Source organism: Bombyx mori, chromosome 23 (genome assembly GCF_030269925.1).
Source record: "Bombyx mori chromosome 23, ASM3026992v2".
Lineage (NCBI taxonomy): Eukaryota > Metazoa > Arthropoda > Insecta > Lepidoptera > Bombycidae > Bombyx > Bombyx mori.
This window is the reverse complement of record NC_085129.1, coordinates 7,689,479-7,704,708: the sequence shown is the minus strand read 5'-3', so window position 1 is coordinate 7,704,708 and position 15,230 is coordinate 7,689,479. Positions and strand designations below refer to the sequence as shown.

The following is a 15,230-nucleotide window of genomic DNA, read 5'->3' as shown; positions in this document are numbered from 1 at the left end:
TGTTTTTATTTAACTTCCACGGTGAAGGAATAACATTGTGTAACATCAAACCCGCAAAAGGATATTTTGTGTACTTATTCACCAATAAGTACAAGTAGAAAGTCTTGTGATTCCGCAAGGTAGTTGTAGGTACCACCACCCTAGCTATTTCTGCCTTGAAGCAAGAATTGCATTTCAGTTTGCAGCCGCAGGCAGCTGTTATTCTGTGGGCTTCATCTAACACCATGTGGATCGTGATCTCGTATACCTATCTATGCAATAAAAAAACATGTTTCGAGTTTTCAACACTACGTTCCATAAAAACCTGTAACTCGTCGTGTTCCTATTTAGAAAAGGCATTCCTTTGCCTTTTGCAAATTAGAAATCAAACTTCATAACAGCCAAGCTGAATGTCAAAAATCATTCAAAATATAGTACACAACACAAAATCTCAGAGTAGTAATTACAAAAGCAAGTACCTAGGTACCTACCTATTAATTACTCTGAGCACAAAATAGAGCCCATAGGTCATATACAAATAATACTAAAGCTTTAAGCATACCATAACACTAAATACGAATTCTTATTATGGGTGACGAAAATTTAGGTTCCAGTGAAAAATGTAATAGTTCCAAAAAGTTTAAAGTCATTATCATTGGCTGTGGAATAGCTGGCTTATCCTCAGCCAACTATTTGCTTCAAAATGGCATGGAAGATTTCTTAATATTAGAAGCAAGAAAACGTATCGGTGGACGCATAATATCTATACCAATGAAGAGTCATAATGTTGAGCTCGGTGCTAATTGGATTCATGGTGTTTTAGGAAATCCTATCTTTGAATTAGCAATGTCCCACAATCTAGTAAATATAATAAATATACCGAAGCCCCATAAAGTTATAGCAGCTACAGAAAATGGCAAGCAAGTGCCGTTTGGTATTCTGCATGAAATACATGAGGCCTACGTATGTTTTCTTAGGCGATGCGAAGAGTATTTCTTGTGTCAATATTTACCTCCCCCAGATATACACAGCGTTGGAGAGCATATAAATTTAGAAGCAACTTTATATTTGGAGCGCTTGCCATCTTCTGAGGAAAAGAAGCTAAGAAGACTAATATTTGACTGTTTGTTAAAACGTGAAACCTGCATATCAGGTTGCCACAGTATGGATGAAGTAGATCTTCTTGAATTAGGTAGTTATACTGAACTTCAAGGAGGTAATATTATGATACCTTCAGGTTTTAGTTCTATTTTAGACCCATTAAAGAAAAACATAAATGATAAAAAAATATTGACAAACCATGCGGTGAGGAAAATTATATGGGATTCTGATGTAAACCAATCACTGAAATCACTTGATGATACAGGTGAGGAATCTGAAGATTCTGATCAAACTGTGATAGAAGACAACTCTAAAATTTCACCTGACAAATCATTAAAACCTAATATAGAAAACTCTTTACAAGATATGACTCAACAACCAAAGAAAAAGTACAATAATTATGTTGAGATTGTGTGCGAAAATGGACAATCATTTCATGCAAATCATGTAATTTGTACTATTCCACTAGGTGTTCTCAAAGAGAAAGCATCAAGTTTATTTGAACCAAAGCTGCCATCATACAAAATAGAATCAATTGAAAAATTATTATTTGGTGTTGTAGATAAAATATACTTAGAGTATGAGAGACCCTTTTTAAACCCAGATATAACGGAAATAATGCTTTTGTGGGAAACTCCTACTACACCTGAAGATATGTCTCAGTCTTGGTACAAAAAAATTTACTCATTTAGTAAAGTATCAGAAACTCTCTTATTAGGATGGGTTTCTGGTAAAGAAGCAGAGTATATGGAAACATTGTCTATGGAAGAGGTGGCAGAAACTTGTACAAAAATATTACGAAAATTTCTGAATGACCCTTTTGTACCGGAACCTCAAAAATGTGTTTGGTCAGTATGTATTATTATATTGTCATATTGGTGATTATAGAGATTTGATTAACTGTTTTTAAGACATACTATTTACCTAATGGAGTATAGTCATTATTGATCTTGGACATTGACAATGCTACAAGTACAAGCCTAACTACTGCTACTTATGCTAAACACTGGAAAGACAATTCTAGGATCAGATGGTATATGATAAATATGGTGTCTGGACCTGAATCTGATCTGGAGTGGCCATTATTTCTGAAAGTAAAAAGTATTATAATATTGCTCAAGCAAAATATATTTGTTTGTAACAGTAAATTTTACACAGAAGCGAAAATAATAAAAAAAAAAAAATTTATGCATAAATAAGTGCAACATATAGTTTGTGTGTTTACCACTATATAAAATTATAACTCGCAAAAGCCTCAAAAAAATGCTAAGTGGAAATTATTCTTTGTTCCTTACACCTCATTATTTTCATTATCATTTTGCTTTATGTAATGAATTATGTTTCTTCAGTACCAGTTGGAGAGAACAGCCCTATACGAGAGGATCATATACTGCAATTGCTGTTGGAGCCAGTCAAAGTGATGTAGAGAGTCTTGCTCAACCAATCTTTAGAAATGTACACGATAAGAAGGTATTAATATGCTAAAACGATAACAACTTAAAATACTCTGAGGTGTTATGTCTCGTGTATAATAGTAAATATGCATCTTATTTGAATTATATTCATTTTTTTTATCATTATTTCTGAAAAAATAACTATTCCTTTTAAATGCACTAAATGCCAAATCAAATAAAAAGTATAAAGCTGTAACATTAATTTACCAATACTCTAAAGTACTAATAGTTGGTCTTTAAGAAAAATAGATTAAAATTGCATTTTTGGACAGTTCAAAATAAATGTTCAATATTTTTTGATGAGATGTAAGTGCAAAATTAAATAAAACCATAACTATACGAGACCACAGTGAAAATAATATTATTTATTTGTTAGTTAATTTTAATCTTTTTGGGTTTCGGGATACACAAAGGAGCGAGTCAAAACGACTCTCTTCTAATCTCGTCCGCATATGTGTGCCCCGCGTAGGATACACTCTCAGAGACGTAGATGGGGCTGCCGAGGTCAACTCTGCACACAAACGATTAGCATTCCAAAGGCATTCACTGTTTTCATACACTGTTTTTCTATATATTTTTTAAACCAGATCGGGTAGGGTATAAACCTAAAAAACGAACCTGGTTAGTATTCAATACAAAACTGTCTTCAAGACTATCTGTATCCACATATCAAGGGGTGAAAGACGACATTTGAGTCGACTATTATCAAAGCCGGCAATCTGACTTTTGGACAATGATTGGTAAATCAGAAAAACGAATTATTGACTTTGTATTCCATTGGCAGTCACAAAACTCTTCGGAACGACATCTTAGATAAATAACAGGTTAACTATTAACCTTTATTTAATGCAGGTTTTGAACCGTATTCTTTGAAGGAGACGATTATATTCAAATCAATCTGTATTGACATATCAATAAATTTTTTTTGTCCAAATGCACAGATTGCCACCTTTGATAATAGACGACTCATTTCGCTTATTACACGACATTTATCTTTGTAACTAGAGGTGCGTTTTATTTGGTATTAGCATCAACATTACCATGTTTTTAATTGAACTTCAATTAAGCTTACTCCAATCAATTAGGTTAAGAAGTTTCGTGTTATGATATGTTTTCCAAATTTTAAACTTGAAATGGCTCTCCTGTAAAGTTCCAAAAATGTCGCTTAAACCAAATAGCCTTTCACACCTCGAATTAACACCGTTAATAATAATTAATGGTTGCATAATAGTTGTGGCTTGGGCAACTTAATGTAATGATTAGTTCTGGATTCTGGAATGTATTTATCAATGGCAGGATTAAGCGTCTCATTATTTTTACTAGTAATCTTCAGTATACCCCATGATCGTGATACTTGCAACAACGCCACAATATTGAGAACTGATTGAAACTAGAAACCATGGTAAAAACCGGTTAAATAATAGTGTTCACTTTTAACTATTTCAGACCATTCTACCCATTCATTAGGTAATCAATCATTAGGTAGGTAATGGTTAATTGTAAAAAGTAGAACCATTGTTTTTATATTTATATTTGATTTCATAACAATATACACTTCTGATCAAGAAATGGAAACACTATCTCGTCATTTATGTATTTGCCTACTTTTAAGTCCTTTTTTTATTGCCAAAAGAGCACTGCCGAATTATTTATTAAAAGTGGATAAAAATCTATATAAAATTTAATGTAATATTTAATGCCAAACAAATCAAACTTGTATTTTTAAATATCTAATTGAACATTTTCATCAATGTGTATTACTTATAACACTTATGTAAACATTGAATTATAAAGAAAAAAATATGCATATTTTCTATTGTCATATTTAATTTTGAAACATTACTTAAAAAATATTCGAGAGATTTCCTTGTATTCAATGCAGAACGTAAAAAAAAAGTATCGTGGTGAATTTCTTTTTCAGCCTGTTCTACTCTTTGCCGGAGAGCATACACACAGCAGCTATTATTCTACGGCACATGGTGCTTATTTATCAGGTCAAATAGCAGCTCGAAGACTTCTAGCACCTGATGAAGCGTCAGAAGGCACACTTGACTGTCCAGATTCAGCGGATCTCAATTCTTGGATACAAGGAATACAGCTGGAAGGGTGATAAGGTTTTACTAAATTCAGTATACACGAAGTGTTTTCGAAGAAATTTGTTTTGTTGCGATACTGGCTTCATACAAAACATTACTTTTACTAGTAATATTTTAGTAACAAAAAAGTTGCCATTGAATTCATCATCAAATTACTTGAGAAACGTCGTCGAATCTATAAAAGGCATATGAATAATAAGTACCTATAAATTTGGAAAAAACTGAATTAAAGGAAAACACTAAACTTTTCTAGACTGAGACACTTATCAAAATTATAAATAATTTTACAACTCGACATATAAATACGACACAATAAGCAATGTATCACTAATAGATAACAATCTAAACAAGGATATTAATTTATTAAATAGGGGATAGGTACAATGATATCGTTATAGGGGATCTTAATGAAATTAAAATATCATATTGGTAACCAAAAAATTCCTTCAAATATTTAAGATTTACATAAAACTAGCAGACCCGAGAGACGTTGTCCTGTGAATGCATACACAAAAATTCATTAAAGTCGATCCAGCCGTTAAGTTGTAGTATACATAAATAACCTAGATACCGACTGCAGCGCCACCTTTGTGAATTTAAACCATCCAGGGCGCCGCCCAAACAAATTCATTCAAATCGGTCCAGCCGCTTAGGAGGAATATAGTGACGTATACACGTACAGTAGAATTAAATATATAAAGATTATTAAAGAAAATTAATAGTTGTGACAATTTTACGTATCATGCTGAACATCGCGGTGTAGTGCACGTTTGATAATTGGACCGTCATTTAATTTGGTCACGAATTATGTCACATGTAATGAATTTACATTCTGTGTTAGTACGAGTTTCTTAACGTTGTCGATAGCGTAAAAGTTAATCCAAATTTTGTATGCGGTTGGAACAACGCCTCTAGTGGTAAACGTTCCAACTCCATACAAATTTGAGTTAACTTTTACGCTATCGACAACGTTAAAAAACTCGCACTAAGCACACTGCTGAGCTTTATAGAGTATGTATGCTAGACATATTTAAAAATAGGAGCTGTCCTGTTCCCTGTGCGCCGCGATAGTGCAGCGCATGATTGATAATCATCACCCGAGTAATCATTCACGATAGGAACAAATTACAGCGTGACTGCTGTAGGAATCATGAGCAGTCCACCAATGAATCATAAGAGAATTGTTGCTTTTCTTCTTGCTCTCAATTTTTTCAGTTCTTTCGGTTATGAGGAAGTCGCCATTACGTTTCACGATATCGCCATTGACTTCTGCTATTGCATTTAAAAACTTCGAAAAATCGAAACAAGCACCACGTGAGATAGTTCAATTTAATAAAGCTAGCCTGGTATTACCTGGATTTACAAGAAATAGTTACTAGAATCACCTGGAATATATGGTTGCAAACTATCTAGTTTACAGATTTCTATAAGAGACTACCGAATGCACTGTTGAAATGTAATCAATAACGATTTATTTATATTCCGAGTGTCCGGCTCATGCGGATTAATGCCTTCGTCCAAATAAGAGGCTCAGAGCTGTTGAAATCCCGCAGATTGGTACCAATTTTTCTCATCAAATCCGTACATTACCTGTTCATGTATAACTTCTACGATGAAGGATTGAAATCAAAGTACTCAAATAAATTTGCGTAATTTCTCGTAGTAGAGTGTATGGTAAGCCCGCACGGGGAAGTGCCACAAGCGTTTTATTATACATTTTAGACTTGGACCCCATGTCTCGAGGAGGATGGCGTCATTCACTAAGTCTAGGGGTCCCGGCAAACATTTAACGACAGATGGACCGGGAGCTTTTCACTTGTTTATGAAATAGGTAATAATATTAAGAATATACAAAATTTTAATGACAGCGCAGGACTTATTGAAGTTTGTATCGCTTGATTCGATAATACAAAGCCTATGAAACTTTTCTTCATGCAAATCAGATTTTTTCTTCATTTAATCACTTAGACTTCATTTAGTGGTATAACGACAAAAAGAATATAATACATAACTCATTATATTATTAATAAAAGCATTGCCTAGTCACACCTCTAAAATATATATTGGGTTCCTGAACTAGGTACCTACATATGCAAATTACGATTTTTAATAATACAATCGACTGAAGTGTCTGATCTAGCAACTTTTATTTAAATTCTTTAATGCGACCTTAAAGCAGATCGATTCAAACGTATGCTGAATCGAATTGTACCTATCGGATCAATCAAGAAGATGCTTCCCCATTTATTAATTAATTTGTATAATATTAAAATTAGTACAAGTAGTAATTTTTATTTAAATAAGATTTTGTTTGTTTCTCGAGTGTGATATTTAAACCATCGGGTAATTTCTGTGCAATTTTAGTGAACATTATTTCAAATTGAATTGAGTTTTTTTGATCGCGATGAGATTAAAATATAATGAAATGTAGATACATATTTAGTAGTAGGTACATTTTACTAGTAATATGAAATTTATTGTTGTTATTGTGAAAAATGTTGCTGTGAAATTTCGATTGAAATGTTCAGAATTTTTTTATAAATAAAATTTAATTATTTATTTCGGGGTCTTTGGAAGTTAAGGTAGGTACATTAATCTGAGTCGAGTGTAAATATGAATATGAAATGGTGGAGCCGTAAATGATTAGAGTTATTTCCTATAAAAGTAAATAGTCATAAGCCGTAGCACACTTAATAGTGTGCGAGAAAAGCACACAGTACACCACGTCACATGGTACGGAACGCACTTGGTGATTCAGAGCTCTCATTTTTTGAAAATAGTATTTTAAATTATTCACCAATATAAAATAATTATTCACAAAATGAAATGTTTAACACTACAAGTCCGACTGGCGGGACTTTTGTGAATTTTCGTGAGTTCGTTGTTCCGGGCTGTTGGCGAAGATGATATAGAAATAATGTTTACACTGATTTGGTATGAGGTTTTAATATAAAAAGCGACACAATATGTAACTAACATAAAATACAAAATGAGTTGAGAATCGTACAGTTAAACTAAGACTCGCAATATTTTACTAGTGGTCGTCGCGCGCGCTGAGGGCATGTGTTTTCGCGCTCAGAGAGCTCTGTCTCAGCGGGGGGTGGTATCGCACGTTCGGAAATTTCGTTCCGTTATAAATGTTTTTTAATTATTTAGAAACTGACTATTACCTATTTAATATTGCTTAGTAATTAACTATGCAGAAATTATCAATTGGAATATACTAACGATGTTTTATACATTTGTAAACTATCTAGAAATCATCGAAGAATTAAGTACCTACCATTGTAAAATACTAATCATCGATATTTTTACATATATTACATACTTATTTTTTATATTATAATATTAGTGTTCAAAGCTGAAATAGAAGAATAGATATGTTTTATGTTGACACAATAATTATTCTTAAGTTTTTTTTTATGTAGTAAAATTCCTAGCAGTGTTTAGTAGTGGAAACCAGAGGATTAGTTTTGCAAAGTAATAAAACAATTACACAATAGGTTTATACATTTTTTCGAAAAACTCTATCCGCGTTTACATAAATTACGATACCTTAACCTTTTATGGACTTTGCATTACACACTTCTTTGACTGCCTTAACAAATGCAGAAAAATGATTCACTATAGATCCTTGTTGTGTCAATTGCACTAGAGGCCTGTTTCGCTTGCGCGAACCAGCAACTCGAAGCGATTTCGGCCAAATTAAACAAACAAGTGTGTACAAACAATAAAATTTCACCAGTTTATTCATTTTAAGTCGATAACAACTCGATTTAAGACAGCGACCAACTCGAGTTAAGACATCAGTACCTACTGCTTGAGTTCACACTTGAAATCGGCGCTGCTCGAGTTGACATCAAATCGGTCGGGTGTCGATTTATGTGTATTATGTATGGGCGTCGTCGCTTGAGTGCAAAGGGTTAATTCTCTTGTTTTCCTCGCAAATTTCACGAGCTCCTTGTTGTTGTGTAGCTACCTAGAAAGGCCGGTATCAGGCTACATTACTTTGAAGTACCTAGTAAAAATTTCTGACAAGTTTTTGAACTTGATGATAAAATCAATTAGTCTTATCTTAACAAACCGTTTACTGCTGTTTGTACGAGTTGTACGAGCTGTTTTCACATCTTCTGGTGATTGCTATTGCTAGTTAAATTATAACGTGGGTAATTTTCTTGTATCGAAAGAACTTTATAATAATTACAAATGAAACGTAACGCTATCACAGTTAATAAGTAGCATAAAGCGTATAAACTGACCATTCGACGACATCATGGAAATATTTACTGCTCTAAATGAACCTAAAAGTATTTTATCGTATCAATGCAGCAGCACTATATTGCGTGAGCTCAAAATGAAGCACAAAGACATGACACGTCCCTCGAATTCATGCGAGAAGGGAGGTTTGACGCCTTAGCTGTTTGAAATTAGAAAAAATGGCATACGATGCTTTAATATATAAACTTTTTTGAACGTATTCTCGTGAATAAATAACATCTTATCGTGTTATCAATCACCAGCTGAAAATATAAGCCAGTAGTAACCTGTCTTCTTTTATCCATTTTTCGTGGACAATACAAGAAGTAATTTATGTAATGCTTCTCAACTAATGTTTAGTTCCAAAATTTAAAAAAATTATCAAGTTGATGTATTAGATATAAAGCTAGATTGTAATAGATTTTCTAGTCAGCGTAATGTTTTTATATTGCTTTAATTAAATGATCAGAATAACTCCATTGTTTTATTATTTTTAGTCAAGCTCCGTTGAAAACACAAAATAACAGCAAAGCAAAGCCGCCGTCGCCCAAAACATGTCTTGTTGGATCCAAGGGCGGATCCAGCTTTGGCGCCAGGAGGGGGTCAAATAGTCAAATTTAGATGCGTTCGTTCCCAAACGTTTGCCATTATACAAAGTTATTATATTATATTAAATTAATTAACTATTGAAGGTATGTAGTTACATAAAATCTGTATGTTGACAAAATATATAAATAAAATCATTATATTCTATTAGTGGCCCACCTAAGTCCTGGAACCAGCTCAGGGGGTGGTCATGACCCCCATGACCCCCCCCCCGGATCCGCCATTGGTTGGATCTCCCGGATCCACTCTCAGTGCTTTTAGGCTCTATAATCTATAAGCACCGGTCACCGTCTTCGTCGAACTCGTAGACGCTGACGCAGAGTTCGACGGCAAACTAGCCCATAGACACAACCCACTGAGTTTCTCACCGGTGTGCTTAGTGCGAGTTTTTTAACGTTCTCGATAGCCTAAAAGTTAGGTAGCTCATATTTGTATGGAATGGGTTCGTTTGCGTATGTTTTCCGCTATGAGCGCTGTTCCAACTGCATACAAAATTGGTTAACTTTTACGCTATCGAGAACGTTAAGAAACTCGCACTAAGCACATAGATCTTCTCACTTCTCAGTGGGTCGCGATTCCTATCCGGTAGTAGATTCAGCGAAGCACTGCTCTTGCTAGAGCTAGTGTTAGCAATTCTCTCAGGTTGAGCCCATGAGTTCACCTATCAGTCCGCGCGAAGTTGGAATAGCCTCTTAGGCTACCAACGATTAGGTAGGGGAAAAAAACAAACGATCGATCATCTCGTTTCGACTATTAATAGTGAAATATCTTCAAAATATATTCATCTTTCTTAATCTACAATGATGTTGCATATGGTCTAACTTTCTGTATCTTCATTAAAATGTTTGGATATAAGTATTAACTATTTTCAATTTCTTATTTAAAAATCCAAATATAACAGTATATCTACAATAAACAAGTTTTCAGTAGTTTATTAACATTTTATTGAGTTTATGTTAAGTTACCATTCTTACCACAAAACAATAACAATCAATTTTCTGAGGATTATCATATATGCATTTTAATTTAAAATTTATCAAGTAATGGAGAGCAACTATATTATGTAATTATGTGCAAAGCTTTAAGTGTTAGACCAATTCCAAAAATAGGCCTAAGGCCATTTTGAAATTCAGTTCAAAGTTGTCCCCTAAAACTAGTATAATCATTCATTTAATCAGGAAACATTTATAAAAGTAATCTTATGGAGATTAATTTTATAAAATTTATTCACCAATAATATACTTTAAGAACAGATTTGATTAGAACTTGAAATCTAAACTTTAAAAGATAAGTATTAATGAAAGTCAGTTAATATTGTAAAATAAAATGTAATGCAAACATGTAATAACTACATAAAGCATTTATTAAGTATTAGATTATTAACATAGTGTAATAAGTTAAAATATCTTATAAGAATGGACGGAATACTATTATTTGTTAAATTAGATTAGTACACTTAGTTTAATTATTAATTATATATGTAATTTTATGAACATAAAAACAGTGTAGCTTAATATGATAAAATCAGTAATAGTTTTATTAAGGGAAATAAGTAATAATTTAAGCCAATATTTATTTTTAGTTTAAGTTTTAACGGACAACATGTAACTCAATAGTGGAATTTTTGTTTGTTATCATTATAAGTAGCTTTTTCTCCAATTCTTGGGATACTTCTTGCCAAGCACATTTACCGATAAGAGGGACTTCCTCAAGAGGAGATCTAAATGCAACTAGGAGTGTGAGACAACACCCATCAGCACTTGGATCTGCCTCTACGTTAAGCAAACCAAGTGGTCGATGTTGACTCACATCTGCTCCAAACATTTCAACCATAAATCTTCGTAAAGTGGAGTGTAGACTTTTATTAGGATTTATTTCAGAAGTTGGGAAATGTATTGATGTTTTTTCACTAAGTAGTACATGTAATCTGTTTGTACTTCTCTTTTTTATCACAACTATTAACCTGAGCAAATCTTTTGTATGAGGTGTGGAGGCAGGCAAAATTTCTTTATGCCAATTGTTAGGCTTTGTTTGTTTATAAAGCTTAGCCTTTTCAATTAGGTGTATGATATCATTAGCTCTTAATGTGATTTCTTCTAAACTAGATATCCATTTAGCTTGTAATGATTCTTTGTCAGCTCTTGCTGGTGTTTTCAATTCACCTCCAATAATTTCTCCTGTAAGTACAAACCTGTACCAGGAACCCCCAGCGGTTTCTACAACAAGTAAAGTTTTGAGGTCACACTGAAGACCAGTTTCCTCTAACACTTCTCTTACGGCAGCCTGTACAATTGTTTCTCCTTTTTCCATTCTGCCAGCAGGTAAATACCATTTCCCAGCACAGCTTTCTTTTGCTTCTTGCATCATAAGTACTTCATTGAACTCGTTTATAATAACACAAGCAACGACGTAGGTGACGTTGCCGCCAAGTACCGGTTTGAAATTAGATGGAGTAGTAGGCGTAATTCCTTGAGATTCTGCTACTGAGTTTTGATCTGCTATTGTAAAGTCACAGAAATCTTTCCCCTCTGAATCTAAACCCAAACCTTCAATCAATAGATTAAGACTGTTATTTACTTCGCGCGACATATTTACAGAGGTTTCCCTTTAATGTTTTTAATCAATGATTAAACATAGTGTATTTCTTCTTTGCTTTAAATCATAGTCGCGCGTAACCGAATAGTCATGATCAAATAAAGTTAGGACATATAAATCAAGTTTTGAAAATTATTAACAAACGTACCACTTTTAACTAGTCTCCGTATCAATAAAGATGAAATCACTGACTTGCGACTTTCTAACGTGTACAATTGTACATACCTACCTAGGTACTTACATAACAAACACATACCAAGTAGAAACTAACTGACAGCTGTGTATTATCTATGGCTTAAATAATAGGTTTTTTTTTTTTTTTTTTTTTTTTTTTTCCTTTATGGCAATAGTTTTAACTTTATGCCAGTTTCAAGTGAAAGGTAGGGAAACTACACGCGACAAAGTCGTCAAAAGGAAACAAAAGGATAAGCTAGTTAAAAACAAGATATGGAAATAAATTAATAAAAATAAATTAAATATATTAAATCTTAATATTATTATTGATTATGAAAGAGGATAATACATTATAATACAATAAAGGATAAAGCAAAAGGCAGGAGATTTTAGTCGGAAACGGAACCTGTAGTAATTGTAAGGAATTCATAAAGGAGGTGCGGTCATATTGGGAACAAGAAAAGAAAATATGGTCGAGATCACCAATATCTTCTCCACACTCACAAATATTGCTATCAACAATACGAAGCCTTGCTAAATGATGAGGTGTACATACATGTCCTAAACGCATTCTGGAAATGATAGAAGTGACAATTTTAGAACTTTTAGCTTTAAAGAACCATGGTTTACTGGAGATCGAGGGTTGAATTTCAGCATAAAGTTTGCCTTTGAACTTGCTGCTTCTCAACCAAACATCATTCCATGACTCCCAAAGATAGGTTTTGGGAAGAGCAGTCAAATCATGACAATAATTAATGTATGGGACTAAGTCTCCATCCTTTATAGCTTCTTTGGCAAGCTGATCGGCTTTCTCGTTCCCTTTAATCCCACAGTGACTTGGAATCCATGCAAAGATAATGGTGTGATTTCTTTGAGAACATATCAAAAGCTTATCACGTATTTCGCAAATAATAGGATAACAAGGTTTCATTTGGAATGGAAATTTTTCAATAGTTCGTAGTGCACTTTTTGAGTCTGAAAATATGATTGTTCTTTTAGATTTTAATAAAATAACCAGTTCTACAGCTTTTAAAAGAGCAAAACACTCTCCAGTAAAAACAGAGGATTCAGGAGGAAGTTTAATCTTTTGTATTATTTTATGTTGCCAATGAACTAGACCGACTCCAACACAATCATCAATAGAGATTTTAGAGGCATCTGTAAAAATATAATCCCATCCACTCCAATTTTGTTCCTCAACGCTACTCATGAAACGAATATTTGTCTCCAGAATATCTTGTTTACCGACACCTATATCATATCTTATATCCGGAGCTAGAATTAAAGAATTGAATTGTGTCATAAATATGGATAATGATGGAGATCGATGAATGTGGCTGTGTATTGTTAAAAATTTACGAAAGCTTTTTATTAGACATGGTAACGATTTGTGACGCCAATAACGGGATGTCTGAATAATATTGTTCAATTCATGCAGTTTTCCATGAAGAGTATGGTCAGAAAACTGCATAGATTTGAACAAGTATCGATCGCTTAGAAATTGCCTTCTTAATTTTAAAGGAGGATCGCAGCATTCTACTTGTAATGCATTGGTTGGGCAAGATTTCATCACTCCTGTCACAATTCTCAAAGCTTTTGACTGAATGACATCAAGTTTTTTACTCCCCAAGACACTTCCACCATCTAATAGAAATGTGCCATAATCTAGAACAGATCTTACAAGAGCGTTATACACAAGTTTCATAGAAAACGGATGAGCACCCCACCATACACCTGAGAGGCATTTCATGATATTAAGTAGCTGTGCACATTTCATATCAATATGTTCATAATGGGCAAGTCCCATAAATAATAGGTTGGGGAAAAAGTCTTTTTGCATTTTAATCTGTATGAACTTGTAATAAAATCTCTAGGTGAATGAAGTTAGCCCCTCAAAAAATATATTTTTTCCTATTTTATACTTCTTTTCTATTAATTCGTTTGTTCATCACTTGTTCTTGATTGTTCACTGTTAATAATTGTTTGTTCTGCATTTATTTATTTAAAAAATATATTTTAAAAATATATGTACAAGTTAGCCCCTCGATTGCAATTTTTAATATTTTTTCGTCCTTAATGACTCGTAAATATTCATTTTCGATTGTTCTTATATAAAACACGTTTGTTCTCTTTCGAAATTACTATTTGTATTTGTTGAATAAATGTATGCAAAATATGTGTACTGCGCATGCGTCAACTATAATGCCTAAACTTTCTACGCGGTTTTAATCGTGAAAAAAAAAACAAATACAAATCCTGAAGGAGCAATTAATTGGTATACAGTTTAATTAAAAAAATTAAAAAATAAATAAATGAAATAATGTACATTGGCGTAAAGTTAGACCAAATACATTTTTTCCATCCTCCTACCTATCGTTATGAAGGTATAAAAAAGATAGGGAGTTCACATAGGTAATATAAACAAATAAGTAAATAATATGTTCATTATTTATCTTTCAAGAGATAATGTAGGTATACATTATAATAACTTTTTTACACAGTCGAAATTATATTCCTAACATTAGTAAAATAACATTTTAATTTTTTTTTATAGGTTATGTATTGAAAGTGTTGGAAAATTATTTCATGTTTCAGGTGGAAAACGACATTGAGAATTATATGCAATACAAGATAATGGGCTCCATCAAATGAATTCGAATGAAACCAAACTGTTTACCATCCAAATTCGATTGTCGGGCAGATAGAAAACGAAAATTCACTCAAAGTGAACCTCGGCCTGCATTTGTGAAACGGCAAAGACTCATTATTGTCAAGGAGATTGAAGAGACGACTAAAAATGAGATGTGTTATATTATTATACCTTTGCCATCTTGTAGTCAAGGTAGGTGTAACTGTCAATAATTAGTAACACTCACAGATCTCATAATCAAATAACAATATCAGAAAAAACGAGAATAGTTAGTTAGTTAGTGGAAGTAGCCAAAATGGGCAAGTGGACCTCAGTTCC

The 15,230-nt window shown here is 33.1% G+C and overlaps 3 protein-coding genes and 1 long non-coding RNA gene across 7 annotated transcripts; 1 reads left to right on the top strand and 3 right to left on the bottom strand.

Annotated features, from left to right (window-relative positions):
- The first annotated feature begins 297 nt into the window (after positions 1-297).
- On the top strand, positions 298-9,361 carry LOC101742997 (peroxisomal N(1)-acetyl-spermine/spermidine oxidase). 2 transcript variants are annotated; one of them, XM_012695905.4, is made up of 3 exons: positions 298-1,932; positions 2,430-2,550; positions 4,456-4,595. In XM_012695905.4, exons 1-2 carry the CDS (start codon positions 568-570, stop codon positions 2,499-2,501), a joined length of 1,437 nt encoding a protein of 478 aa, XP_012551359.1. In that variant the 5' UTR covers positions 298-567; the 3' UTR covers positions 2,502-2,550; positions 4,456-4,595. The 2 variants fall into 2 exon arrangements, with proteins under 2 accessions (XP_012551359.1, XP_004932725.2); XM_004932668.5 differs by having other exon boundaries at positions 364-1,928; positions 4,456-9,361.
- On the bottom strand, positions 2,872-12,372 carry LOC110386339 (uncharacterized). Of its 2 annotated transcripts, XR_009976248.1 has the most exons (4): positions 12,237-12,372; positions 3,484-4,632; positions 3,153-3,233; positions 2,872-3,045 (listed from the first exon to the last, which is right to left on the bottom strand). It is a non-coding gene; the product is annotated as an uncharacterized LOC110386339 (long non-coding RNA). The 2 variants fall into 2 exon arrangements; XR_002431545.3 differs by lacking the exon at positions 12,237-12,372 and having other exon boundaries at positions 3,153-3,500.
- Positions 10,806-12,242, bottom strand: LOC101740661 (8-oxo-dGDP phosphatase NUDT18). The gene has a single exon (XM_021352251.3). The coding sequence runs from the start codon at positions 12,080-12,082 to the stop codon at positions 11,084-11,086; it is 999 nt and encodes a 332-aa protein (XP_021207926.1). The 5' UTR covers positions 12,083-12,242; the 3' UTR covers positions 10,806-11,083.
- Positions 12,373-12,394: 22 nt separating the features above from the next.
- On the bottom strand, positions 12,395-14,065 carry LOC119630304 (uncharacterized). 2 transcript variants are annotated; one of them, XM_038019192.2, is made up of 2 exons: positions 13,944-14,065; positions 12,395-13,537 (listed from the first exon to the last, which is right to left on the bottom strand). In XM_038019192.2, the coding sequence occupies exon 2, from the start codon at positions 13,470-13,472 to the stop codon at positions 12,570-12,572; it is 903 nt and encodes a 300-aa protein (XP_037875120.1). In that variant the 5' UTR covers positions 13,473-13,537; positions 13,944-14,065; the 3' UTR covers positions 12,395-12,569. The 2 variants fall into 2 exon arrangements, with proteins under 2 accessions (XP_037875120.1, XP_037875121.1); XM_038019193.2 differs by having other exon boundaries at positions 13,990-14,055.
- Positions 14,066-15,230: the final 1,165 nt, after the last annotated feature.

Bases quoted from the DNA above. Each gene is read 5' to 3' on its own strand.
- LOC101740661 (XM_021352251.3), bottom strand. From the start codon at position 12,082: ATGTCGCGCGAAGTAAATAACAGTCTTAATCTATTGATTGAAGGTTTG.
- LOC101742997 (XM_004932668.5), top strand. From the start codon at position 568: ATGGGTGACGAAAATTTAGGTTCCAGTGAAAAATGTAATAGTTCCAAA. The intron at 1,929-2,429 runs GTCAGTATGTAT...ATGTTTCTTCAG, and splicing joins GAACCTCAAAAATGTGTTTG to TACCAGTTGGAGAGAACAGC. The intron at 2,551-4,455 runs GTATTAATATGC...TTTCTTTTTCAG, and splicing joins GAAATGTACACGATAAGAAG to CCTGTTCTACTCTTTGCCGG.
- LOC119630304 (XM_038019192.2), bottom strand. From the start codon at position 13,472: ATGAGTAGCGTTGAGGAACAAAATTGGAGTGGATGGGATTATATTTTT.